Here is a 26,832-nt window from a genome sequence, read left to right as displayed (position 1 = left end):
CTGAAGTGTCTCCCCAGGTGGTATTAATTTGAGGCAGGTATTATTAATTTGAAGCAGTAGTCTCGGGTTTAATGTTGCAAAGTCTAACCACAGACATTATCCCTGGGGACCAGACAGCCCCGGGGTTTAATCCCGATGTTTCTTCATGCCAGCTGTCTGTCCCTGGCCAGAGACCTAGCCCAGTGAGTCGGAGTCACCATTTGTAGACCGACGGATGCAGCCTGCTGGGCAGGGGGGTTGTGCAAATGAATGCTGAATGTGAGCTGGACATGGGGGCACACGAGGTGCCCAACAAGGAAGGCCCCCCTCTTTGCATTCTGCCCACAACGAATGCTATTCTGAGAATCATCTGGGAATAATTAGCAGTATTTTATAAGACTGTATTTGGGATTAAGCATATATAACATGAAATTGATCATTTTAACTATTTTAAGTATACAATTAAGTGGCATTAAGTACATTGTACAACCACTGCCACCCTCCACCTTCAGAGCCTCTTCATCATTCCACATTGAAACTCTATGTCCATTAAACACGACCTCCCCATTCCTCTCCTCGAGGCCTTGACAACCACCACTCTACTTTTTATCTCTATAAATCTGACTATTCTAGGGACCGCATGTGAATATCTGTCCTTTGTGTCTGGCTTATTTCACTTAGAATAATATCTTCATCTATATTGTAGTATGCACTGCAATTTCCTTCCTTCTTAGGTCTGAATAATATTCCACCATGAGGCTGTGTTTTAAGGTTGGCTAAACTCCTCCCACTATCTAGGTGCCCACAGTGGCCAGAGCTGGGCTTTCTAGAATTTTCTATGATGATAGAAATGTTCTACATCTGTGGTGTCCCTTACAGTAGTCATCGGCCCTGGATTGCCAGTAAGACTTGAAAGGGAGCTTCTGTATTGGAGGTGGAACCTTCATTGGATGGAGGAACTGAACTTTTAATTTTACTCAATTTTAATTAACTGAAATTTAAGTAGCCTCACATGACTAGTGGCTACCAAACTGGGCAGCACAGAGCTGGACTATAATATTCATTCTCCTCTTTTCACCATATCTAGTTTTATTTCATTTTTTTATTATCCCATCAGTGATAACGGCAATCTGTATGACAGCTATTCGCCAGGAGAGGCGAATCAAGCCTGGGAGCTATTTGGCTAAAGGTCTTAGTGTGTTGGGGTTCACAGGCCACAAGCTGCTTCTAGCCAGGGAGCTGCACACTTGGCCCCACAGGCTTTGAAGCAGACACGGGCAACACCCCAGACCCTCTGTGGGGACCCCAGGCTGCCTGCCCCAGCAGGACCAGAGGCATGCCAGGCAAGTCCCACTGCAGACGGTGTCCTTGGAGACTGGACGTCCACACCCCGCCCCTCAGAGAATGAAAGGAAGCGGTGCTGAGCGTGAGGAGGACTGGAAACCCTGGAGGAAAGTGAGTCAGTCTGGGGGGTGGGAAGGGAGAGGGAGCCACGTCAAGCGGCCACATCACAAGGGAACGGGAGAACACTCCATCAGCAGTTTTCAGGACACAGCTTGTGGTGGAGGGAGAGGAGACAGGCTGTCCAAGGAAAACACCGTGGAGGCTGGCGTGGAGGTCCACACGTGGTTTGTGTTAGCGGCAGACTGGACTTGGAAGGGTGCACTCCTGCACTGGGACAAAGGCCCCATGTCCCAGGAGAGCCAGGGCAGGCAGTGTGCAAGGGCCCGGGTGACTGTCACGGGCAGCTGCAGACTGGCGGGGAGCCATGTGGTTCTCGGGGCAGGACACACTAAGACCAAAAGCGAATCAGTTCCCGGGCTTTGATCGCCTTTCCTTGCAAACAGCCATCTCACTGCAGCTACCACTGACGGTGCGTTGTTGGTTGCCTCTGGGACAGAATCCCCTCGACGAGCTTGCTTTGCTAAATGTCGGCATGTCCTGGTCTCCACGGGAGCCCACTGTCCATCCTGTCTGTCCACGGCCCCACTTCTCTCCTTCTGACGGCCCGTTCTCAGTAAGGGCAGCATGTTCTCAGCCTGACCCCCTTACTGGGCGGCCCTCTGGCCCACCCCTTCCCCATCACCTCCTCTCTGGTACATGGTAGGCCCTTGGGATATATATGTGCAAAGAATGAATGAACAATGGATGAACAAATAAGGAAGAACTGGCTAACTGGTTTGGTCAGCCACTGTCGAGAAATGGAGAAATTATTTTCCAGGTGGTGGCAACAGGCCCTGATTTAGGCCTTAGATGCCAGTACAACCTTCCCTCTTTCTGTTTTCCAAATAAAGAATTGCAGTTGGCCCTCCATACCCTTGGGTCCCCTACTTGCAGATTCAACCAATGGAAGATCAAACATATTTGAGGGAAAAAAACTTTCAGAAAGTTCCAGAAAAGCAAAACGTGATTCTACTACAGTTGGCAACTATTTACATAGCATTTACCTTTTATTTACATAGCATTGACGTTGTGTTAGGTATAAGTAACCGAGAGATGGTTTAAAGCTATATAGGAGAATGTGTGTAGGTTATATGCAAATACTGCACTATTTAACGGGCTTCCCAGGGGGCACTAGTGGTAAAGAACCCACCAGCTAATGCAGGAGATGCAGGTGTGATCTCTGGCTCAGGAAGATCCCCTGGAGAAGGAAATGACAACTCACTCTAGTATTCTTGCTTGGAAAATCTCATAGACAGAGGAGCCTGGTGGGCTACAGTCCATGGGACCACAGAATCAGACACGACTTAGTGACTGAGTACGCATGCACAGTATTTAATACAAGGGACCTGAGTATCTTTGGATTTTGGTGTCCGCTGGGGGGTGAAAGGGAGCGCTCCTGGAATCAATTCTCCCACAGATGCTGTGAGAAGAAAGGTAACTCTTAAATGTCCTCAGCTCCACGCCATCAATATGGCAATGGTTTTCAGACACAAGGGAACAGATACGCTGGTGTGTATGATACCCCAATTTCAGAAGATAATGTCTGGGGAAAGAAAGTGTGTCTGAGGAGCCAGCAAAGACAGTATCTGGGTAAAGATGCTTGGTGGAATCCCCGGCCAAGTGTTGGCGACGAGCTCGCTGGGAAGCCTTCCCAGCTGGGCAAGGCCTGCCTGCGCAGCGCGAGCTTCAGCTGTGCCCTCCCACACCTGCTCCCAGAAAAGACGGGAGAAAACACCCCCTCCCCGTGGCTTCCCTGGTGGAGCCTGGGGGCGTCCGGCAGTTCCCAGAGCTCATGAAGTGCGTCAGGGGCTGTCCTATCTCAACAGGAAGTGGAAACCAATGACATTTGCCCTACGACATGGGACAGCCTCTGCTGTCGCTGGGCCTCAGTTCCCTTCTCTGGGGAGAAACAGAAGGCTCAGACCAAGAAGCGGCAACCTGCCTTCAGCTTTGTGATGTACTAGGTTTGGGAAACAGGCCCCGCTGAAAGCACCTGTGCCCAGAAGCAGGCCCCTGAGTGTGGCGGGCTCCTGCTTACAGGACACAAGTGGTCGGTGCTTCTCTCGCCAGCTCCCTGCCTGGCAGGGTGACCGGCGGGCTCCGTGCGCCACGGGAATTCTGCATCTTTGCACACGTGGTGTCGTCTGTGTGGAATGACCTCCCCACCCTGTCGGTGGGGCAACTCCTTATAGTCAAGACTCTGCTCAGCTGCCACCTCCTCCAGGAAGCAAGCCCTGCCTGAGTTCCCTGGCTGGGACAGAGGACGCAGGGACAGACAGTATCTGGAGTCTGGCTCAGCAAACCTTTAACTGTGCCCTCTGTGAGGGAACACTTCGTTGCAGGGCCGACCATGACCCTCAGCCTTGAGGATGCAATGAAGTCCTGAGAAGACTCAGAGGGCAAAGGTCGCAAGGCACAGGGTAGAAAAGATCCATCATACACTTGGTCTGTCTGTGAGGGGCTGTGTCCTGCTCAGAGCAGCCCTCCGCAGGACAGATGCTACCTGAATCTCACAAGGAGGTGCCAAGCGGGCCTTTAAAGAGCAGCTCTCTTCAGAGGGAAGAATTCCATGAGGAGACAGACTCAAAGGCAATGCTGGGCCTCCAGGAGGTGGGGGTACAGCAGTTAGGAGCACAGGCTTCAGACTCAGCCACCCCCAGGGCTGAATCCCACCCATGCTACCTTCTAGGCACGTGATTCTTGCCTCTCTGAGCTTCCCTTCCCCCATCTGACTTCATGCCTGTAAGTGAGGACTTAATGTACGTGTGTGTGCTCAGTCGCTTTAGTCATGTCTGACTCTTCGCGACCCCGTGGACTGCAGCCCACCAGGCTCCTCTGTCCATGGGATTCTCCAGGCAAGAATACTGGAGTGTGTTGCCATGCCCTTCTCCAGGGGATCTTTCCAACTCAGGGATCCAACCTACATCTCCTGCATTGCAGGCAGATTCTTTACCACTGAGCCACTGGGGAAGCCCAAGGACTATATGAAATGGTGCATAAAGCAGGCAGCTGGCATGTTTCAGTAAACAGCCGCCGATACAGTTTGGCTGTACACTGATACAGTTCAGTTCAGTCGCTTAGTCGTGTCTGACTCTTTGTGACCCCATGAACCGCAGCACGCCAGGCCTCCCTGTCCATCACCAACTCCAGGAGTCCACCCAAACCCATGTCCATTGAGTCGGTGATGCCATCCAACCATCTCATCCTCTGTCGCCCCCTTCTCCTCCTGCCCTCAATCTTTCCCAGCATCAGGGTCTTTTCAAATGAGTCAGCTCTTCACATGAGGTGGCCAAAGTATTGGAGTTTCAGCTTCAACATCAGTCCTTCCAATGAACACCCAGGACTGATCTCTTTTAGGATGGACTGGCTGGATCTCCTTGCAGTCCAAGGGACTCTCAAGAGTCTTCTCCAACACCACAGTTCAAAAATTACATTGCTCAAAAAAAATTACATTGTTCAACCAACCACACTTCCTCAAGTCTCCTCCCTCGGCTCTTCGGGCTCTCCTGTCCCCGCCCAGTGCCCTGCTCGGAGGCCAGCTCTCTGTTATACTCTGCAAGATCCTCTAGAGTGGCTCAGATGAGGGCAGAAAGGGAGGTTCAGAGAGGCTGAGGGGCCTGCCCAAGGCCACACAGCTGGTCAGACAGAGGACTGGGCACCAGGCCCTTCCACTCCAAGCCCAGGGCTCTCCCGCTGACATCCTTACACGAGTCCCATGGCCAGATGTCAAGCAGTAGCAGCGGGCGTGACTGTCCCCAGAAAGTGACAGAGGGGCCCTTCTTGCTGGGAACTGTGAGTCTCTTTTCCCACAGGGGAGTCTGAGCCATGCTCCTTCCTTCTACCCAGGCAGCCTCTGTGCAGACCTTTTCCTCTGCCCGAGTGTCCTGCCCTCACCAGAGGGGACATTTACTGTTGCGTCACCCACAGGCTATCTTCTCTTCTCTGGCAGCAAGTCTCTGACTTCTTCTGGGGGATCTTCTACTCCTCTGCCAGTCAGCAAGCATGGATGTGGTGTGATTCTTCCACTTCCTGGGCTGTTTCTGGCCAGTCACCCAGGATGAACCCCTAAGACTTGTGCTGAAACTGCTGGGGTGTTCTGTTTTTCTCTGAAGTCACTGAGCTGGGCTGTTCGATAAGCCGGGAGCTATGGCCACCACCATACCAGTCAACACCCTGTCTGGACACAGAGCAGGCCAAGAACCAGAGGAAGGCAGGTCCTCACTGACACTGTGGCCCCCAGACCCAGGCAGACCTGAAGCCAAGCACCCTCCGTCTTTTCAGTTCCATTTAGCTAATCAATGTTCTTTTTGAATAAGCCATACAGACTAGGTTTCTGTCATCCATAACTAAATCACTTCTGACTAAAACAAGGTCTCAGGGCCAGGAAGTGGCACCGTTTGGATCAAAGCCCAGGATCTTAACCACTCTGTTAAACTGGCATCATCTCCTGCTCTAATCTTCATGCCAGTTCCTAGCAGCAACCCACACCCATCAATAATCCCAACAGCTGACATTTGCTGAGGGCTTGACAGCCCAGAAACTGGGCACACATCATCACTTTTCTACAAAAAGGAATTGAGATATACTTCACATACCATAAAATTCACCCTTTTAAAGTGTACATTCAGTGGTTTTTAGTATATTTACAAGGCTGTGTAACCACGACCACTATCTAATTCCAGAACAATTTCATCACCCCCAAAAGACACCCAGTACCCATTAGCAGGCTCTCTGCCTTTCTCCCTCCCGCTGGTTCCTGGCAACCACTAATCCGCTTTCTATCTCTATGGATTTGCCTCTTCCGGACACACGTCATCACTTTTAACTCCAGAGGAGCCTTGTGAAGCAGTGACTCACGAGCGGTGCATAGGACAGCAGAGTGGCTGAGGCTGTGGACCCTGGTGTCGCCCACCCTGCTTCGAATCCAAGCTCTAATGCTCACTGGCTGTGTGACCTCGGGCAGATGCCTGAACCTTTCTGAGTCTGGGTTTCTTCATCTGTATTATCTGATAAGCTTGACATGAGGATTAAACAAGTCGTCTCATCTCGAGGCTGAGTGGGCAACATCCCAGGAATGCCAGCTGTTTCTACTATCGCCACCCCTGTGCCACTGATGAAGAAATGACCATCGGGCACAGAGGGGTTAAGGGGTGCGCCCGTGGCCACACAGCATAGGTGGCTGGGTCCCAAGTCTCCTGACCGAGTCCTCTGCTGTTTCCATTACGCCACACTGGCCAAGCTGCTCCTCCACGGAAGATCGACCATCCCCTGTACACTGAGCCAAGCTGCTTCTGAAAAAGCCAAGGCTACTTGCCAGCCAGGAGTGGGGGCGGGGTGAGTCATGAAATCACTGACTTCAGGGTGCTGTGGTCCCATTCAGGTGGGCCTCCTCCTTGCCTGGTCCTTGCGATCAGCCCACTTTGGCGGGTGGGATCCTGCCTTGATTTCTTCCAGTTTCCCCCAATCGGGTATGGGGTTGGAGGCAGGGCAGGCCCCTCTGGAAATTTCAGGACTCTCCCACTCCAGCTGCCCATCTGGAACCCTTTAAAGCTCCCTTAAGTCCTGCCTCTAGACGATTTTGTTTTGGGAGTGGAGTCTCAGGTGGCTTTATGTCACAGTAAACCTCCAATTAATACCTATTAAGGCGAGGCGGGGAGGAAACCTCACTTTTAAGTTCTGGGAGAAGTAAGAAAGTTGAGTTAGAACAGGACAGTGGAGGGAATACAGGCTCTGGGCCAGGGCACCCTGGGATCCAACCCCGCCTCAAACGTTCCCTAATGATGTCACTTTGGGCAGGTCCCATCTGAGCAGAGTGACAGCAGATGCTACTGCTTACTGAGCCAGGCACCGCGCAGCGAACTGCCACAAGAGATGCGGGGAAAGTGCTTTCATTCTTAACATGAGGACGGGGAAACTGAGGCTCAGAAACAGAGCGGGGACACCAAGCTGAGGCAGAAATGGCAAAATGAGAGGTGACCCCAGGTCTGTCAAACCCCAGAAGACAAGGTCAGAAGCCTTGGGCCCAGCTCGAATGGGCAAATCCAGTCAAATTCCCCACAGGCTGCTCGGCCACGGGGTGCGTGCGAAAGGGCAGCAGTGAGCATCTCCATCCGTGCCTCCCGGGCCACCTCCTCGCCCTCTGCCCATGAACTTCCTCCGCCAGGTGATGCTGTCCCACCTGCTCCACCCTTCGGGCCACAGATGGCAGGCACCGGGGTGGCTCTGACCCCAGACACTGACACTCAGATGCTCTCTCAGACACTGGAATCAGTACCCAAACTCCACTGCCTGGACACGGGGAAGGGCGCTTCACCTCAGGACTGAAGGGGGATGTGGGTCAGTGGGCCAGCAGAGGAAGCTGGTCCAGAGGGGTTGGCAGGAAAGGGAGCTTGTTCGGAGAGTTTCTGGCCATGTGACACGTGGCCTGGGGACTTCTGGAGGGTCATTCTGTTGCTGGCTCCGGGACCCTGTGAAGCCACCTACACTCCTCTTTCTGGGTTCCATGGGGACACACCTGCCTCCTCGCATCAATCCACTCCACTTCTGTCTGCCTAAGCTAGCTGGGAGGGTGTTTGTTCTGTGCATGCCATTATTCTCTAGGCGAGCAATCACCCATGTCACCCATCTCTGCCCCCTCTGTTCCTTCCTGGATGAATCAGGCAGGCAAGAGGCCTCTGAAAGCAAAATATTGGGGTAGCATAAAAGCAAAAATGGGGGTGGCACTCCCTGCTCCCCTCAGTGCATAAAAAAAAATATCAGTCTAACCACTTGCAAAACATTTACCTAACACCTATGCTTTAGAGATCTGCCATAATGGGTCTGCATAAATCACTCTTGTGTCTGGGAAAGAGGGTGTGGATCTCCATCAGTTTCACACAGGACTGAGGTTCAGTTCATGGTGTCTGGAGGTGCTGGGCATCATAGCTATCACCTTCCCTGCCTTTACCCCAGGGTCAGCCCTACCCTACCCCCCTCACCATGCCTGAGTCTGCTCCTTCCTTTATTTATTTATTGGCTGTGGCACAAGGTTTGTGGGATCTTAGTATCTTAGTTCCCCAATCAGGGATTGAACTTGCAGCCCCTGCAGTGGAAGCCTGGAGTCTTAATCACTGGACTGCCAGGGAAGTCCCCTGCCAAGTCCATTTTAAATAGTATCTTAGCATCTTTAACACAGAGCCTCTTTGGGTATTGACATTTGGTACATGTTTGCTGTGGACCAGAAGAAAAATACTGTTTGTGTATGATCCTGTTTGGTTTTATTGCATCACTGAGTTCATTACATTTTAAGTAGTTAGGCAACAGGGGTTAAGTGCTGGCCCGTGTGCAGTGACTCTTGGCAGTTTGTAATGTAGACTGTTAGGTGATGCTGGGGAAACCGGTTAGAAACACATTAACATTGCTCCTCCCCCTTTAAAATACTGGAACACAGGCTCTGAAAATCTTCCATTTGACATTTTCAGGAAGAGATTAGGTCTGTTCACCAAGGATGCGTGTGGTTAACATCACCTAACTTTCAGAAAGAAGGTGGGCGGCGCAGAGGCAGGCTGGCGTGTGGAGGACAAGTGCCCTTCTGCCGGCCGCACAGTGCCCTCTCTGCCTCGGATCCCAGCTGTCCCCTCCGCGTCTCAGTCCCCAGCCCCGACTGAGAGGCAGGGCAGGGACTGGAGAAGTCCACTGGCCACCAATTCCTCAGCCCTGCTGACTGGCTTAGAGACGAGCCTGTAAAACGCTGTGTTTGCTGGCACTTCTGTGAAGTGACCTTTCACTCTTTCCTGCTGAGTGTGAGCCCAGAGCATTGTGCAACCGCATGAGACCTGAGATAACAGGGAACTGGGAATCCAGAGCAAGAGAGAGAAGCAGGACGAGAGGACACAGTGGAGAACCCTGGATCAAGCTGTGCCTGAAGCCTGCCGGTTTCCCTCTCCCGGGCACTCTATCACAGCAGTCCCCTAAATCCTGCTCACTTAGGCCACTTTGAGTTGGGTTTCTGTCATTTGCACCAAAAGCAGCCTAATTGGGACAGAGGAAAAGAAGACAGTCATCTCCATGAGGCCTTACACTGGCCTGTCAGGTATACAAGCCCCTCACCACATGGCAAAGAACACTTGTGGACTCAGGAAGCCAAGCAAGTTCCCATCTCCTCCTAAGGCCTGTGTTTTCTAAAGAAATCTGCTACATGATGTCAGGCACTGTCACTTCTCATCAGATACACTTGCTCTGATTTGCTGGCCGTTGGTGATATCAGGATAATGCTACCGATCCATGGATTACAGTTCTTTCGCCCCAGTGGGGAGGGGCTTACACGGAGCTGTCCACAGAGGCTCTCTACGAGACTGGTGGTGCTCAGAGTGGACACTAGTTCATCCCTTTGTTCATCTGCTCATTCATTCATTCACAAACGCTGACTGGCTCCATACAGTGCCCTTGAGTAAAACATGAAGGACGGAGAGGATGAAGATGCGGTTCCTTCCTACCACAAGAGCCACGGATCAGAGCGGGACAGGCAGACAGCTTCAGCAGAGTCGACAAAGGGACACAGCACTGTGGGGGTATAGGAGATGCGGCTCTCGCTGGCTGGCAAATGAAGTCAGACCAGGCTTTCCACAGGATGAGAGCCCTGAAGACCAGCGAGCCGACAAGGACCTGGAGGGTGCAGGAGGCGATTCGGGCAAGGACTGGCATCAGGAAAGGGCAAGTGCAATGCCCTCAAAACAGAGCAGGTGTTTCAGGGGCTAAACATGGAGCCTGATGGGGACAGGAGGCCAAGGTGAGGGAAGATTTGGGTCTGTCTTGAGAGCAGAATGGCCCCATAAAGTCTGATCACACATAACTCACCAGCAAACATGATTACACAAGTTTAAGATCTGAACGCCAAAGCCAAACACAAACAATTTCCAGACTAGCCTCCATTCTAGAGCAGTCAACAGGAGCCTTTCTTTTATTTGAAAAATACTGAATATCAAAGCAAAAGCAATACAGCCTATCACTTATGTCCCCAAAGTGATAGATACCTTTTTTTTTTTTTAATATGGAATGCTCCACAAATTTGTGTTATCTCTACACAGGGGCCAGACTCATCTTCACTACATCTTTATGGTATACGCACTGCTGAGGTGAGCACCATGGACATCATTTTTAAATCTAGGAAATAAATACTGTGCATCCACTGTGGGTGAGGATCCAGGCTCTGAAGTCAAAGCAGAAAGCAGGTCCATATACACTCTTTCCTGCCCTGCAGCTCCCTGGAGACCCCACACCCTTCCCTGGAGACCCCACACCCTTCCCTGGAGACCCCACAGCCTTACCTGGAGACCCCACACCCTTCCCTGGAGACCCCACAGCCTTACCTGGAGATCAAAGAACTTGCTGTAGCGCCGGTAAATGGCCTCCGTAGAGCCACTGGACCATGTGACCCGGATGATATAGACCTGCAGGGAGGAATGAGACAGCTGTTAACGCAGAGGCAGCCTCTCCATTGCCAGGGTTCTAGAGCAAAGCACAGGGTTAGAGGCAGGAAGGCCTGGGTTGGACTCCCAGCTCTGCCCCCGACCAGCTCTATGACTTGGAGCAGGCTACTCGCCCTCTGTGAGACCCAGCTTCCTCTTCAGTAAAATGGATATAATACCCTCGCCTCTGAGAGTTGTGCAGAGGATCACAGGAAATCAAGTCTAGGAAAGCATACGCACCCTGCTTATCTCAGGAGATGCTGCTATTTTCAGGATTTTTTACTCTTCACTCAATTCAGAAAGCCATCAGGTTGGCTATTTTGTCAGCATCATTCTTAAAACCTGGATTTGTCAGAAGTCTCAGCAACCTGTGGCTCTCAGCTCTCCTGCGTTTCCCATAAGCTTAGCCATCGTGTCATTTCCTCTAGTTAGGGCCTGGGCCGAGTCATCACTCCCCTCTATGTGACAGCTTCTCCAGCTGTAAAGGGCGCTAATACCATCTGTTTCTGCTGCCTACCAGGATAGCGCGATGCTCCAGTAAAGCAGAAGATGGGAAAGCACTCGACAAACCACGGGGCCGTGCTTCTGACCTCTGCCACTAACTGAAGCGTGCACAGAAAACAAGACATCGACAACAAATTCAGGCAAAACAAAGTGACAACAGGGGGTCAGAGGCCTCTGGCTGCAGACTCCGGCAGCCCTGGACCCCACCTGGCTACTCAAGGGGTAGGGATCAGCACATCCATTCCTGCTTTGCACAAATGATCTGTGGTTACAGGGCAATTTGATATGTAAAACATACATGTGTGAAAGCCATCTAGAAACAGAAATGAACCCAAGGGGCGGGGTGTTGTTAGAGGCATAGAAGCACATGGGCAAGGCTTCTGACTCCACGAGTGGAGAGTGAGCTGGGGAGAGAGCACGTGCAGAAATGAAGACAAGCAACATGTGGACAGTGGAGATCACTGCAGATGGTGACCGCTGCCATAAAACTAAAAGACACTCGCTCCTTGGAAGAAAAGCTATGACAATCCTAGACAGCACACTAAAAAGCAGAGACATCACTTTGCTGACAACGGTCCATCCAGTCAAAGCTTTGGTTTTTCCAGTAGTGTTGTACCGATGTGACAGTTGGATCATAAAGTCTGAGTGCTGAAGAATCGATGCTTTTGAACTGTGGTGAAGATTCTTGAGAGTCACTTGAACTGCAAGGAGATCAAACCAGTAAATCCTAAAGGATATCAACACTGAATATTCACTGGAAGGACTGATGCTGAGAAGCTGAAGCTCCAATACTTTGGCCACCTGATGTGCAGTGCTGACTCATTGGAAAAGACCCTGATGCTGGGAAAGACTGAAGGCAGGAGGAGAAGGGGGCGACAGAGGATGAGATGGTTGATGGCATCACTGACTCAATGAACATGATTTTGAGCAAACGCCATGGGACAGTGAAGGAGAGAGAAGCCTGGTGTGCTGCTGCCCAGGAGCTTACAAACATTCAGACACAACTGGGTGACTGAACAACTAGAGCAGACATCATTATTTTTTGCATTTAATTTTTTTTTAATTGGAGCATAACTGCTTCACAGTGTCGCGTTGGTTTCTGCCATACTACAATGTGAATCAGCTCTAAGTATACACATATTCCCTCCCTCCTGAGCCTCCCTCCCACCCCAGCTCTGTGTCGGTACAGAGTGCCGAGCTGAGCTTCCCGTGTTATCAGCAGCTTCCCACCAGTTACGTTTACACATCGTAGAGTATGCATGTCAGTGCCACTCTCTCAATTCACCCCACCCTCTCCTTCCCCTGCTGGATCATTATTTTACTGTGTTGATAAACCTTTCTTTCAACCAGAGTGCCTGGACTTTTCTCCTGGGAACGTCCTTTCCCACCTCGACACAGTCCTTTAGACACCATGCTGGGTGCCACTGTTCACAGTGACTGGTTAAGGAGTGATCATGTGACTCACACCAGGCCAATCATAAACACTAAGAACCAGCCCTGGGACTTCTGCTCCGACCCTGACAAAAACAAGTTCTCTCTTCCTTGAGGTTGCTCTGCTGTTAGTTCATGACCTGGAGTTGCTGGGGGACCATCTCATCATCACTTAGGAGGAATGTGCCTGAGAATGATGTTAGTATCAGTAGATTTCTGATGACACAGTCTGACCGTTAGATCCAGCTTTGCATGAAGCTCAATCTACTCTTGGTCTCTCCAGTTTCCTGAGCCAGTAAATCTTGGGCCGCACCCACACTCCGGGAATATTTTTGAAGCCAGTTTGAGTTGGGTTTTTGACACATGTAATTTAGTCCTGACTGGCACAGGAAGCGGGGCAGGAGAGCTCTCTGAAGCTTGAAGTCATCGTGGTGTACCTTGAAGGGCATGTCAATCCAGAGAGCAGGAGAGGAAGGAAGAGACGGTGGGTGGTGGGGGACGATGGTAGAGCAGAGACCAGCTCAGGGAGAATAGGGGGCCACGCCTGGCAGTGGTTTTCAAGGTGGTTTTAAACAAAGTCTCTTCCCAAATGAGTTCTTGCTAGGATACCTTCACTCAAAACAGGAAAAGGAGGAGCAGCTTTGGGCAGAGGGAGCCAGAGCCCATTGTAAACACCAGGGACTTATGGGAGAAGTTTCTCCTGGTGAGAAGAGATGAAAAATTGACAGACAAATCAGGACAAGGTGGGAGGTGCCCTTGAATGCCCAACTCAGAGGTTCACCGGGAATGACCTCTCCAAATCCAACATCTATTTCATTTCAGTGAAGCAAGGCAGGGAGGAAGGAACATGGGCTCTTGAATCACAGTTTCCCAATCCCCAGAGTCTCTGTTTCCTTATCTATAAAATGGAGTCATCAAGCCCATTTCACATAGACTTATGATGATTATCAGAGATAAAGCTCTGAGCTCCTTGCCTGGCAGAGAGGAAAGGTTCAAGAAATCTTAGTATCCTGCACTCCGATTCCCCAATGCCTACCCAGCCCCTGTTTTAGAAAGACATGATTTCATGATTTCACCAGGGATTCACGTATGCTGGCCCTTTTCTCTCCCACTAGTCCTGGGTCACTTATGGAGCCAAAGGACAGGTTCAAGGCATCCTTTGGGAGACAGAGTTACCCTGGAAAAGTGATTTAACAACAAAAAGAGTTGTTATCAAAGCCACCCCAATAGTAGTGTTATGAAAAAGGAAACACCAATTCTACTTCACTAAAATGAAGTAGACAGTCGGACAGTCCGAACCCTACTCTTGGAGAGTGGGAAGATGGGCAATAAACCAGCTGATGAAGAAATATGTGTGTAATTTAAGTTACAGTCAGTGCTAGGAAGGACCCCAAAGCCTGCTGTGACAGTGCAAGACACGAGTGGTAGGGGTGGGTGTTCCTGGAAAGGAAAGTCCCTCTGAGGAAGCAGACTTTGAACTGACACCTGAAAGATGAGGAACTGGTCTGGAGAAGAGCTGAGGAATGTGTATTCCACACAGAAAGAAAAGTGCAAACAACGATGCACAGGCTGGAAGGCACTTGGTATGTCTGAGAACCAGAGGACCATTATGGCAGAACAGAGCTGGCGGGGAACGGGGTGTTCCCAGGACGGGCAGCAGCGGCGTCACCACAGGCCTATAAGCCAGGGGAGGAACTTTATTCTGTTGAAGGTTTGAGAGACACAGGGGTTGGGGAAAAAGCATGAGATATAATTTAATGTATGTTTAAAAATAAATAAATATATATATATATAGATAGATAGATAAATATACACACATGCATACCTCTGGCTGTTATGTAGAAAATGGTTTTGAAAAGGGGCAGGGAAACTAGTAAATGGGCTTTTCACATCTGAAAGGGACCACGGAACTCAGTCAACCCAACAGTTCCACCTTCCAGATGGGTAAACTGAGGCCCAGAATATACCTTACCAAAAGTCCCAAGCCTGGAGGATGTATAAGCAAAGTTTAGATGACTATCTGTGAAGGACAATGCCAATGGGGATTAAAAAACAAGAAAAAAAAAGATAATTGAAGATGTAAAAGCCAACACAAAGCATACACCCATAAATGGAAAAAAAGCAATTCTGCTTACACAGTTCATTCTTGATCTCTTGCTTACAATTTTTAAAATTCTGTCCCTATGATACAAGAACTCTGCAGCAGATCTAATTGGTTTACTGGAATCAACCTCTGAACACAATTTGATAGCTTCAATTTTTAGGCACAGATCTAACTTTTTAATAAGAATTGTCCCACTGCAGGCCTTTGGCCTTGCCCAGGGCTTGGTGGCTGGTGAAAGAGACCATGTGTTGGGTTCTAATGCCAGCCCTGCTGTTGGTTGAAACTCACAAGGTGTGAGTCTCTCTGGCCACAGCATCCTCCTCTCTAACATGGGCACAGGAAACCAACTTATGGTTCCCAAGGGGTAAGCAGAGGAGGGATAAGCTGGGAGGTTAGGATTGACATACACACATTACTATATATAAACTAGACACTAACGAGGACCTACTGCCTAGCACAGGGAACTCAATACTCTGTCATGACCTATATGGGAATAGAGTCTAAAAAAGCATGGATACCCGGGTAAGTACAACTGATTCACTCTGCTGTATACCTGAAACTAACACAGCAGGGTAAATCAAGTATACGATAAAAATTAATTAACAAATAAATACAATGGAATGGGGATAGTAATTTCCCCTGAGGACTCAGTATAATAACTGAGGTACACAGGGCCTTGTCCAATGCCCAGCACCCACGAGCTGTGTCTGGTATTCCGGCTGACCTGGGACCCCCTTCTCTCCTTTTGGTAACAGCCCCCAATTTCCCTTGAAGAGTCACTCCTCTGCCTTCCCTTGTCTTTGTGACAGAGAGTGTTGCATTCCAAGCCTGGCTGCCAGAGTACTATCAGTCCCTGGTTTCAACAATGGTTCAGGGATGGGCACGTCACGCAAGCCAGGCTGATGAGACTCAGTTCTGGACTTCTGATGGCACGATCAGGAAAGAGACTGCTTTCCTCCCTGCAGCGACTAACTGGGAGACCATCACACGCGACTTCAGACGGAGAAAGTGCAGAAGCAAGCAGAGCTCAGAGCAAGAGAGACGTGCCAAGTCCTATGACGTTGTTTGAATCCCTGGATCCAGCATCTTGGACGTTACATAGACACAGGCCCAAACTTTTCCTTACTTATTTAAGTCAGTCTGAGTTTCTGTTACTTGCAACCAAAGCAATCCTAATTCATCTAATCTTGGCTTTTAGGCTGTATCCCAAACACAGTTAACAGGCAGTGGCCTGGCATTAAGCATTTAAAAGTAGACTTTTTCATAGCAGCATTACTCACAACAGCCAAAAGGTGGAAACATCCCAAGTGTCCAGTGATGGATGAATGGATAGGCACACTGTGGTATATTCATGCCATGGAATAGTACTCAGCCTTGAAAAAGGCAATCCTGCCATAGGCTACAATACGGGTGAAAACTGAGGACACAAGACGCTAAGTGAAACACGCCGGTCACAAAAGGACGCATGCTGCGTGGCTCCACTCATAGCGGCACTTAGAGGAGCTAAAGCCACGGAGATGGAAAGCAGAACAGCGGCTGCCAGGGGCTGGGGAAAGGGGAATGCAGCGTTAGTGTTTAATGGGTTATGGAGGTTCAGTTCCGGAGATGAAAAGAGTTGTGGAGACGGATGGTGGGGATGGTGCACAATGATGTGAATGTACTTCACACCCCTAAACTGGACCCTTAAAAATGGCTGAAATGGTAACGTTTATGTTATACATATTCTATCACAACTTAAATCAATAAATAAGCAGATGTCCTTCAGAGATGCACACAGTACCTGTCCTACTCCCTGGAAACGACACTATAACTTTACAGTGTAGTCCTCAAAACATGTGCTGCATACCGGAAGAACTTTTATACCCAAAATATATTTTCAAACACACAAAACCAGCTCAACGGTAAGGAAACCACCAACCTGATTACATGATGAAAAAAGACCTAAACAGACACTTTATTGAAGAGGATATATGGATGGCAAGTAAGTGCATGAGAAGATCTTCAGTATCATTAGGCATCAGAGAAAGACAAACTAAAACCACGATGAGGTATCACCACACACCCACGAGAACGGCTGAGACAGGAGATACTGACAAACATGTGGGGCATAGGAACTCCCAGACATTGCTGGTGGGAAAGCAAGGTGGCACAGCTACTCTGGAAAGATCCTTGATGGGTGCTGGACCACCCATCAATAGTTACTGGAGAAAGGGAGGGTCACAAAGGCTGAAGATATCATCCCAGGAATTACTCTCCCCAGCAAAAGGGGAAAATATTCCTTTTCAGTGGAGAGATCTGGTGACCACAACTGTAAGTGATCAAACCTAACGTCACCAATAAGAGGGATAATTAGACACTGAATGGTCCCTGAGGTGATACAATAGGAAGCATACAAAACCGTCTGTCAAGTATTGATACCAAAATATTTAACCTGAATCTCAAGCCTCTTGACCTAAGTTTCAATTCATAGGAAATAGAGGAGATAGAGAAACAAGCTAAATGACACCAAAAGAAAACAATCAGACAGATCCAGAAGATGGGATGGTTTACAAGCCTACTCACAGGGTAGAGTTCAAATGCTACCTCCTCCAGAAAGCCCTCCCTGAGTGCTCCCACCCCATCAATATTAGGTTGGGTCTCTGTGGTACATGTCTCCTTGGAACCCACGTCCTCATCACAAAGTCAATCACATTTTACAGCAATTGCTGAGAGAAGGAACCATGACTGTCTCATACACACGTTGAATGCCCGGCACGGAGGACAATGGAAAATCTATGCTTTGTGGGGAAAAAAATGAGGAAGAAACAGAGAAGCCAGGAGGTCAAGCCCTCTCTGGCTCTGTCCTGCTTCAGCATAACCCTTCACCAGGAGCAGCTGGGTCTCCCTTCCTCTGGGAATGAGGAAACTGAGACCACACTGGTGTCTGAGGGCCACTGAGGGCTTCCTCCTGCTCCCCACAGGAGTCTTAAAACTGGAATTAGCCACCATCAAAATCCCTTCTTACACAATCTCAGCAGCAGAGTCTGCATGATTTCCTAAGTCTAGACTCCCAAGGCCTGGGTTTCCCACAGGGGCTCAGAGTCACCAGGGCCAGACGTCCTGAGCTTCTACTTCCTCTGAGTCTGCAGGGCGATGAACTGGTGGTGAGGGGCAGGCTAAGGTGGGGGCAATGAGCCATAACACGGTGCTCAGGGTCGAGGTGGGCTTAGGTCTCCCCCAAATCCTCGTGAGCTTGCAGGTTAGGCTAACGGTTTCCACGCTGTCCTGCTGAGGGCTGGAGGTTCAGAAATGCAGTGACTTGCCTGAGGTCACAAGCTACACTGTGTAGCGCAACAACTCTGTCCTCCCGTTACTTCTAATCCGACAGCCTTGCCACCCCAGGGGACCATGCCCTCGCCCAGCAGCCGGGCCACAGCTGGACTGGGAAGGTGCCTGCTCGCTTTCTATCTTAGAGCTCCTCCTTAGAGCCTGCTGGAGACTTCCGAGTTCAGGGCTTAAGAGGGCCTGGACTCACCCTCTGTCTCCATCTCAACTAGCTGCGTGGTCTTGGGAAAGGGGCCTGACCTCTCTGCAACTCAGCTTCCTCCTCTGTAAAAACAGGGGGACCATAATAACATCAACCTCAGAGCTGGTGTGATAATTAATGGGAAAATGCACAGAGAGTGCTTAGTATGGGCCCTGGCACAGGGTAAACGTTCCATGAAGAGAAGCCATCATCATCATCATCTTGACTAAGAGCTAAACACAGGGACATGGAGCTGAGGGGGCCTTGGCCCTGCTCTCTGTCTCAACAGGGAAGCCCCCCAAAGTCCCCTCTCCAGTCCCCATCTGCCCAGGGCCCTGCAGAGGGACTGCCCCTCCGGGGCCTGGGCACGGGTCTCCCAGCTGCTGGATGAGCCAGGGTGCTGCCCCTCCTACCCCAAACCCAAGGCCTCCGTCTTGGCGGAAGGGAGCCGCGTGTCTGCTGGGCCACCAGAAACATGTGAGCCCACTTGGTGCTGCGGCTTCAGCGGCCCTGACCCTTCCTCTCTCCAGGCTGAGGACCATCCCAGGGAGGCCCAGGGCAGTCTGACCCGCCAGGGGTCATCATAAAGGGATGGAAACCCCACATGCTCATAGATGCCATTGGGTGTCCTGAAGCCTGGACCACAGGAACCCACCCTGTCCTGGGGCCTCCAGAGACCACTTTTCTTCAACTTAGACCGCTTCTGGCAGACATAAAAGCCCCCTGGGAGACGCCAAGAATCCATCCATGGGCCCCCTATGTGAGAAGTGCCTCCTCTCCCATCTCACAGCCAGGGGTGGTCAGTTTTTCTCAGGAATCTGAGACCAGACCTGAATACGCTGGTTCTGAGAGGATACTGCTACAGCCTGAGCCACCTCCAATGTGCAACAGACGTTCGGTCTGCAGAGAGGGATGAAGGATGGAGACACAGAGGAGCCTTGCTTGGCTCCCACCTGCACTCCAGATCCTGCCTCTGGGGCCCACCCGCCTGCCCAGGGCTGCTGGGACACAGGATAGGGGACTGGCCTTCCAGTTAACTCCCCTCTCGGCATGAAGAAGGGACGTGTGCAGCTAAAAGAATTCTGTGGTTTCAGGGCAAGTTCAGGCATCATCTTAGGTATAAGAACAGATTTCAATCTCAAAAAAACTATGTATACAATATATTAATGTATGCATGTGCTTGTGTATGTTTAATTTGTGTAGTTACATTCTGGAGAAAGAAATAGCAACTCACTCCAGTATTCTTGGAAAATTCCTTGGACAGAAGAGTCTGGTGGGCTATAGTCCATGGGGTCGCAGAGAGTTGGACACGACTGAGCAAGTGAGTGCGCACACACACGAGTGACATTCTACAGTCACTGTGAATACTGACTTAGTGAATACAGAACTGCTGCTCCCAGGGGAAATGAGGGTTGGGTTCTTGCAAGCCTCTGACCACAGCATTTTCATCTACTGATCAATAATACGCAGCCTGGCTATATGCTTCTCTTTAACAACACCTTACTTAGTGTATACTGTTCACTCACTAACCTTGAATTCCTGGCCAGTGGCACTGCAACTAAAGCTTGAACGAAACTTACCTAACACCTGTATTTTCTCCAAAGGCACAGCAAGCCGTCCTGAGCTTAGGAACCCCAGACGGCCCTTCAGCACTACGTTTGAGGCCGTTCTAAACGTGAAATGGCTGATGAAGAGCAGAAGAATGTAACGAGAACCCGGCACTAAACAGACCGCGACACAGACACGTGTTCAGAGTATTAAGAGCTGGAGCAGGAAAGCAGAGGTCGCCACCTTCAACCCCAGCTGGGGACACGCACAGCAGGCCGCACGCAATTTCTGCTGCCACGCACATGCCCACGTCTGCAAGGACTGGGAAAGCACTGCAAGTATTGGTTGGATTAGAAATAAAGTTCAAAAAAAAAAAGAAATAAAGTTCAGCAAATAGGCAAATCCTCAAATATGAAATCTGCAAATAACACGGATTGACTATATTATATATAAATGTGCATATGTACATAAACCCCTGATATATACAAATAAATAAATAGACATATAAATGTACATATATGGTTTGCTCTGGGTTGGTAGGAATATTAGACTTTAAAAATTCTCTTCTTGAGACTTCCCTGGTGGTCTAGTGTCCACCTGCCAATACAGGAGACACAGGTTTGATCCCTCATCTGGGAAGATTCCGTATGTTGGAGTCCAACCAAATCTACGAGCCACAACTACTGAGCCCACACGCCCAGAGTCCATGGTCTCCCACAAGAGGAGCCCCCGCAGTGAGAAGCCCACACACCACGGCAGGAAAGCAGCCCCTGCTTGGTGCAGCTGGAGAAAGCCTGCGTGCAGCAATGAAGGCCCAGCACAGCCAAAAATAAATGAATATGAAAAAGTTCTCTTCTTAATGCTTTCCTGTAGTCTTTGTATTTTCTACAGTCTGTTTTCTTTTACAGTCTGAAAAAAAGAAAAGTCACTTTCTTACGAGAACAGGAAGAAACGTGTCTGACTCAGCACCATGAACTCCAAGGTGGCACGAGCCCCACCTTCCCGCGCGACCCCGCCTCATCCTCCTGGCTGGTCCAGATCACAGAGCACCCGCAGGCTGCAGATACAGCTGAGGACAGAGGCGGGGGTGTGGGGCGGGGGCGGGGGAGCTGGGAGTGGGCGGGGGTGGGGTGGGGTGGCCCTCAGCCCAGACCGCACTCCAAGTTTGCGGAGGTCCTTTGCCCCTTTCAGCCTCTGTGTTCTCTGAAAATAAGGGGATAAGGATTCTTGTCCTTCTTATCTCACGGGCAAAGGTTGAATGAGGTATTTTTTAAAGTTCCTGAAATGGAATCTACCTTAGTCAGAATCTCCGCTCATGGCTGGGATTTGAGAGAGATGTTCTATAAATGCTTCCTATGGCCTCCAGTCACCTCCTTTGGCAGGTCCAACCTAGCCCCATGGGTTTGGGGGCTCCCAGTGCCTGGAGGACCCCATTAAACACACAGAAATTTACAGTCCATTTCTAAGTGACAACAGCCAAGAGGTCACCCATGAATAAAGATTTAAACTAGAACAAAGTTTAGAGGCCTTTAAAAAAATGCCTGGAACCAGGCCTGGGCATGGCTAAGAAGTGGCCCAGAAACGGGCAAGCCACAGGCAGCTCAGTTTAACTGACATGCCCTCTCCCTGCAGACCCACCAGCCCGGAGCTCTGCCCACAGCCGCGGCCCTGGGAGAGGCCCCAGAACTCCACCGATACAGCCTCCCCAGGGCAGGATGATATGAAACAGCTGTTGCCCCACCTCGGGAGTGCTGTGATCTCATATGCTTTCATCATGTGAACTCACAAAACATGAGAAGGTGTTTTTGCCCTGAGAATAAAATCCCTGAGGCATGGGGGAATGGCCTCCAATCACACTTTGTTTTTGCAGATCTCTGTGGTGGGGTTTCTAGGGCTGAAATTCCTTGCTGATGTTAATTAGAAGGGGCGTGGCTTCTGCACTAGTCACAGGACAAAGGGATTCCATTTTGATGGGAGGGGTGCGGTGGCCAGAGGTTTACATTTGGGGGAGGGTCTGGGGATGGGTGTGGTCCAAGCTCTTTTCAAGCGACAGTCTTTGCTGAGATGACGGTCTCAAGGAGCGCAGGAGCTTGGGCACACCAGCAGGTTTCAGGTGATTCAGGGTTCGGCACTCAACTGCAGGGAATCCCACAGTGAGAAAGTCAGTCTCTGCCATTCCCTTCCAGCCCTGACTGGCTCAGAAAGTTGGCAGTAGTGGTTTCTTAACACCCCTTCCAGCACTTGTTGCTCTCATTTCCTGAAGAAGGGACTGAAGACCTCAGGGCAGGCAACACTTGCCAGGAAGAACTTTAACACGCTGATTCTCTTTTTCCTTTCTATTTAGTGTCCTTCTATTTCTAGCGAGGGCTGCTGGTTTTCCACTTACAGTGGACAGCTAAAATTTCCTTTAAAAATAATGTAAGTAAAAAAAAAAAGAGTCAGTTTGAAGAACAACACTGAGTTAAGGATTAAGGATATATGGTACAGGGGCTTGTGGCAGGACGGTGGCGCAGGACAGTCGCCAGTGAGGGCAGTGCTGTTCTAAGTGGAACCCCTTGCCATTCTCATCTGTCTGGAGCTCTGCTGTTTACAGGCCAATGGGCCCACATTTCTCAAGTTGAAAGCCCTCTCCTGGCTCTGCAGTATTGACGGGGAGCCTGGAATGACCTGGGAGACCAAAGAAAACATCTAAAGCAAGGGCACCAGTAGGACAGCAGGGTTGGGGCTGTTTTCCTGCAAGGACTGAGAGAAAGGAGCTCCAGCAAGACACAACTCTGAGGTCCATTAGCGATGCCTGCCCTGGGCCCCGGGAGGACGTGCATCACACAGCCCTGATTAGGGCAGCTCCTCCATTCTACAAACAGGGATTCAGAGAAGTGTTGTGACTTGCTAGGGGTTCCACTCCCAGCTATGGACTCTTTAAACTTCCACGGTAGTATGCAAATTTCCTTGCACGTTCCTCGGGACCTCCTGCACAACAACACCCCAGAGGACTTCGCATTTGGAGAGTTCTTAGGTGATTAGGCAGTGGTCAAATTGGCCTGCAAGAAGCCCGAGGCTGCTGATGAGGTGGGTGGATTCCCAGACTCTCCAGCCTGGTTTCCACTAGGTACTGCCGCTTTTAGCTCTTCTATATGTGGAAGAGGGTGTAACCGGCAGCCTGCAGGCCCAGTCACCGGACCCTGCAGGTCCACACTGCCACAAGGCAACCCTCAGTGGCGCCTTTAGACAGGGCTCAGGCTCCTCCATCGCTCACAGGCCGCCTCTGCCTGCTTCAAGCCAACAGCACAGGGTTCCAAGACTTTAAAATATAAAAAAACCCTGCCCTAGATAATCCCTCATTTTATAGTCGGGGTTATGAGGTCATAGAGGGGAAGGGACTTGCCAAGGCCACACAGCAAGTGGGGAGAAGAGTTGGAACCAGATCTAGGGCCCTCTTAGGAGGTGCTGAGGATGCTGGAGCTCCAATCTGGAATGCTGTTTCTCAGGTCAGGGGAGCTCTTTTTTATTGGATTGAGGGAGGAAAAACTCCATCTCTCATGCAGCATGAAAAAAAGTGAAAGTGTCAGTCGCTTAGTCGCATCCAACTCTTCGCGACTCCATGAACTGTACCCCGCCAGACTCCTCTGTCCAGGGAATTCTCCATACCAAGGGGCTATGACTTCTGCTCACAGACCACACAGTTCCTGCAGCAAGTCCTTAGCCCAGTATAATTAAAGCTGTCCTGCACTGCAGCCAGAGCAACCTTTATTAAACACAAAACACGTGCAGTCCTGAAATCAAGCAGCAGTGTTAGTTTCAAGATCTAGATGGGTTCCTGGGACTATGTCTGAGGGCGCCCAAGAGTCTATAAACCCTCATTTAAGAAACCGACTTTGAAAGGTAACTGCGACCTTCTGGGCCACCCCAGTAACGCTCCCACACCAGTTGGGTTTCTGGATTGGTGGGAAGAGCTCCAGGCCCACCTCACTGGCTATCTGCTGCCAAGGCTTAAGGCGGAGGACAAAGTCGCTAGGGGTGGGAGGTGTGGCGGCTGGGGTGGGGGAAGCAGGAGGGAGGGAGGGAGAGGAGGAGAGAAGGGTGGAGGAAAAGGGGAGGGGGCAGGGCGATTGGCTAGGCTCCACCAGCTTAACTAACGGGAGACATGATTCTGCTGTTCCCCATGGAGACCACGTGCTCCCTACGGTTCCCGATCTGTCAGCTCTCCCCAGATGTCTGCCCAACATCTGGCCTATGTAGGTCAGCATTCCCAACCTCTTTTTGGAATTGCAACACCCTGCTGTGTGTTTGATTTCCCAACACCCCCAGCAGCATCACCACCGGAAGTGCTGAGAAACGTGTTATTTCTCTTTTTAAAGAAGGTACATTAAGTTTATGTTAGTCGCTCAGTCGTGTCTGACCCTTTGCGACCCCACAGACTGTAGCCCACCAGGCTCCCCGGTCCATGGGATTCTCCAGCCAAGAATACAGGAGTGGGTTGTCATTTCCTTCTCCAGACGTTAAGTTTAATCCTGGAGAAATGCCACTGAGTGTCATGATGCCTTTGAGACCTAGGATGTCACAGTGAGGCGGAGTGGTTGGGGTGTGTGTGTGTGTGTGTTGTTGTCACAGTGAGGCAGGACCAAGCGGAGTGGTTGGTGTGTGTGTGTGTGTGTGTGTTGTCACAGTGAGGCAGGACCAAGTGGAGTGGTTGGTGTGTGTGTGTGTGTGTGTGTTGTCACAGTGAGGCAGGACCAAGCAGAGTGGTTGGTGTGTGTGCGTGTGTGTGTGTGTTGTTGTCACAGTGAGGCAGGACCAAGCGGAGTGGTTGGTGTGTGTGCGTGTTGTTGTCACAGTGAGGCAGGACCAAGCGGAGTGGTTGGTGTGTGTGCGTGTTGTTGTCACAGTGAGGCAGGACCAAGCGGAGTGGTTGGTGTGTGTGTGTGTTGTCACAGTGAGGCAGGACCAAGCGGAGTGGTTGGTGTGTGTGTGTGTGTGTGTGTGTGTTGTCACAGTGAGGCAGGACCAAGCGGAGTGGTTGGTGTGTGTGTGTGTGTGTGTGTGTATGTGTTGTCACAGTGAGGCGGGACCAAGCAGAGTGGTGTGTGTGTGTGTGTGTGTGTTGCTCAGTCGTGTCTGACTCTTAGCGACCCCGTGTGTGTGTGTGTGTGTGTGTGTGTGTGTTGCTCAGTTGTGTCTGACTCTTAGCGTGGTGTGTGTGTGTGTGTGTTGCTCAGTTGTGTCTGACTCTTAGCGACCCCATGGACTGAGTGTGTGTGTGTGTGTGTTGCTCAGTTGTGTCTGACTCTTAGCGACCCCATGGACTGTAGCCCGCCACGCTCCTCTGTCCATGGAATTCTCCAGGCAAGAATACTGGAGTGGGTTGCCATTTCCTTCTCCAGGGGATCTTCCCAAGCTGAGTGGGGGCTTAAAATATAAGCAGCAGCCATGCCAAGAAACCTGCTGGCTACATGCTGACTGCACTAGGCACTTTGTTGTTCTTTAGTCGCTAACTTGTATCCGACCCTTTTGTGACCTCATGGACTGTAGCCCTCCAGGCTCCTTTGCCCATGGGATTTTACCAACATCATGTCAATCATCATGAAAGGCCTGTCAGAAGGTGGGGCCGCCCTCAGGTTGGGGAAGTAGAAACCCAGGGGCAGAGCAGGGCCATGCTGCCATGCTCAAGGCCGTGTAGCTGGGAAGCAGGCAAACTCAGTCTCAAGCCCAGCTCCTCCAGCCTCCTAAGTCCCTTCTCCTCCTCCCAGATCCCCAAGGGCAGGCCTGGCTCTCCTGGACCCAGGCAGCGTTTTCCTGTCCCGAGTCAGCGTCGGATTGCCGAGCTCAGGCGCCACAGCAAGTGACACACTGAGCGCGGCTGGCAGCCAAGGTTTTTCCTTTTCAATCTTTTCAATTAAGTGAATGCTTGGAAAGGGCTTGTGGTGTTAGCAACAGATAGAGCGCCCTGGCTTAGCACTGACTGTACTGCTTGCCCCCAGGACACACAGTGAACGCGCAGGTGGGGGGTGAAGCTGAGGTCTCAGACTGTGCCTACAGGCAGAGGGCTGCCAAGCTGGGAGGTGGGAGACAGGCTCAGTTTATCTCTAAAGTACAAGTAGAACTGAGTCTCTCTTCTGATACAAGCACTTCAGTTCATTCATTCATTCAGCAAATACAGAGCACCTACTGTGTACCAGGCTCCCTTCCAAAGGCTGGAGATATGGCCAGGAACTAGGAAGACAGACGTCCTGACCCTTCTGGAGCTTTCAGACAGTGAAGACAACAAAGGCATGCTGGGTCTTTGGGGGCCTCCTCCCGCCCCCACCTGACCAGGTGCTCCCCTGCCTGTGACCCCTGCGCCTCCCATTGCCTCTGGAGGGAGCATCTTCTCTCCCTTCACCTGTATGGCAACTCTTCACTTCCCAGGTGCCAGCGCAGAGGTCGCCTCCTCCTGGAAGCCTTCCTGGAGACCCTCATTCTCTGGATTCCCACTAGGGCTGCCCTTGCTCAGCACATGTTCTTCCCGAAAGTCTGTTCACACGACTTCAGCCCACTCCCCTGGGGGCCCTCAAGCCAGGCCTGCGGGCTCACCCCAGTCTGTGCCATGCCTGCTCTCAGAACTGCCTGGTGGGAGACCAACAGGCGGACGGACAGGCAGGCAGGCAGAATGACAGAAAGCCAAGACAGGGCCACACGGTCATAAATCAAGGTGGCCTCATTCAAGGCTCTGAGTCTGGGGTAACAATGCTCTTGGAATGGCTGAGTGAACAGTTCAACTGGCAAGCATGCTAGAAACAGAATCGGCTTTGTCAGAGAAGAATGCAGGCACAGGGCCCAGCCCTGGGGGAGAGGGCCACACTTCACCCCAAGACCTCTCTGGAAAGGCGATGGAG

At 50.7% G+C, this 26,832-nt stretch overlaps 1 protein-coding gene across 2 annotated transcripts in view; it reads right to left on the bottom strand.

The window, feature by feature from the left end:
- SH3PXD2B (SH3 and PX domains 2B) overlaps window positions 1–26,832 on the bottom strand; it is a 120,886-nt gene that overhangs the window by 75,864 nt on the left and 18,190 nt on the right. For both annotated transcript variants that reach the window (XM_088827767.1, XM_055421828.2), the window contains exon 2: window positions 10,770–10,850. In XM_088827767.1, the coding sequence (XP_088683893.1) occupies window positions 10,770–10,850 (81 nt within the window). The remainder of the gene's footprint in view (window positions 1–10,769; window positions 10,851–26,832) is intronic.

Source organism: Moschus berezovskii, chromosome 18, assembly GCF_049115385.1.
Source record: "Moschus berezovskii isolate FMDL1 chromosome 18, NW_MosBer_1.0, whole genome shotgun sequence".
NCBI classification, from domain to species: Eukaryota; Metazoa; Chordata; class Mammalia; order Artiodactyla; family Moschidae; genus Moschus; species Moschus berezovskii.
This window is presented reverse-complemented; position numbering and strand designations above follow the sequence as displayed.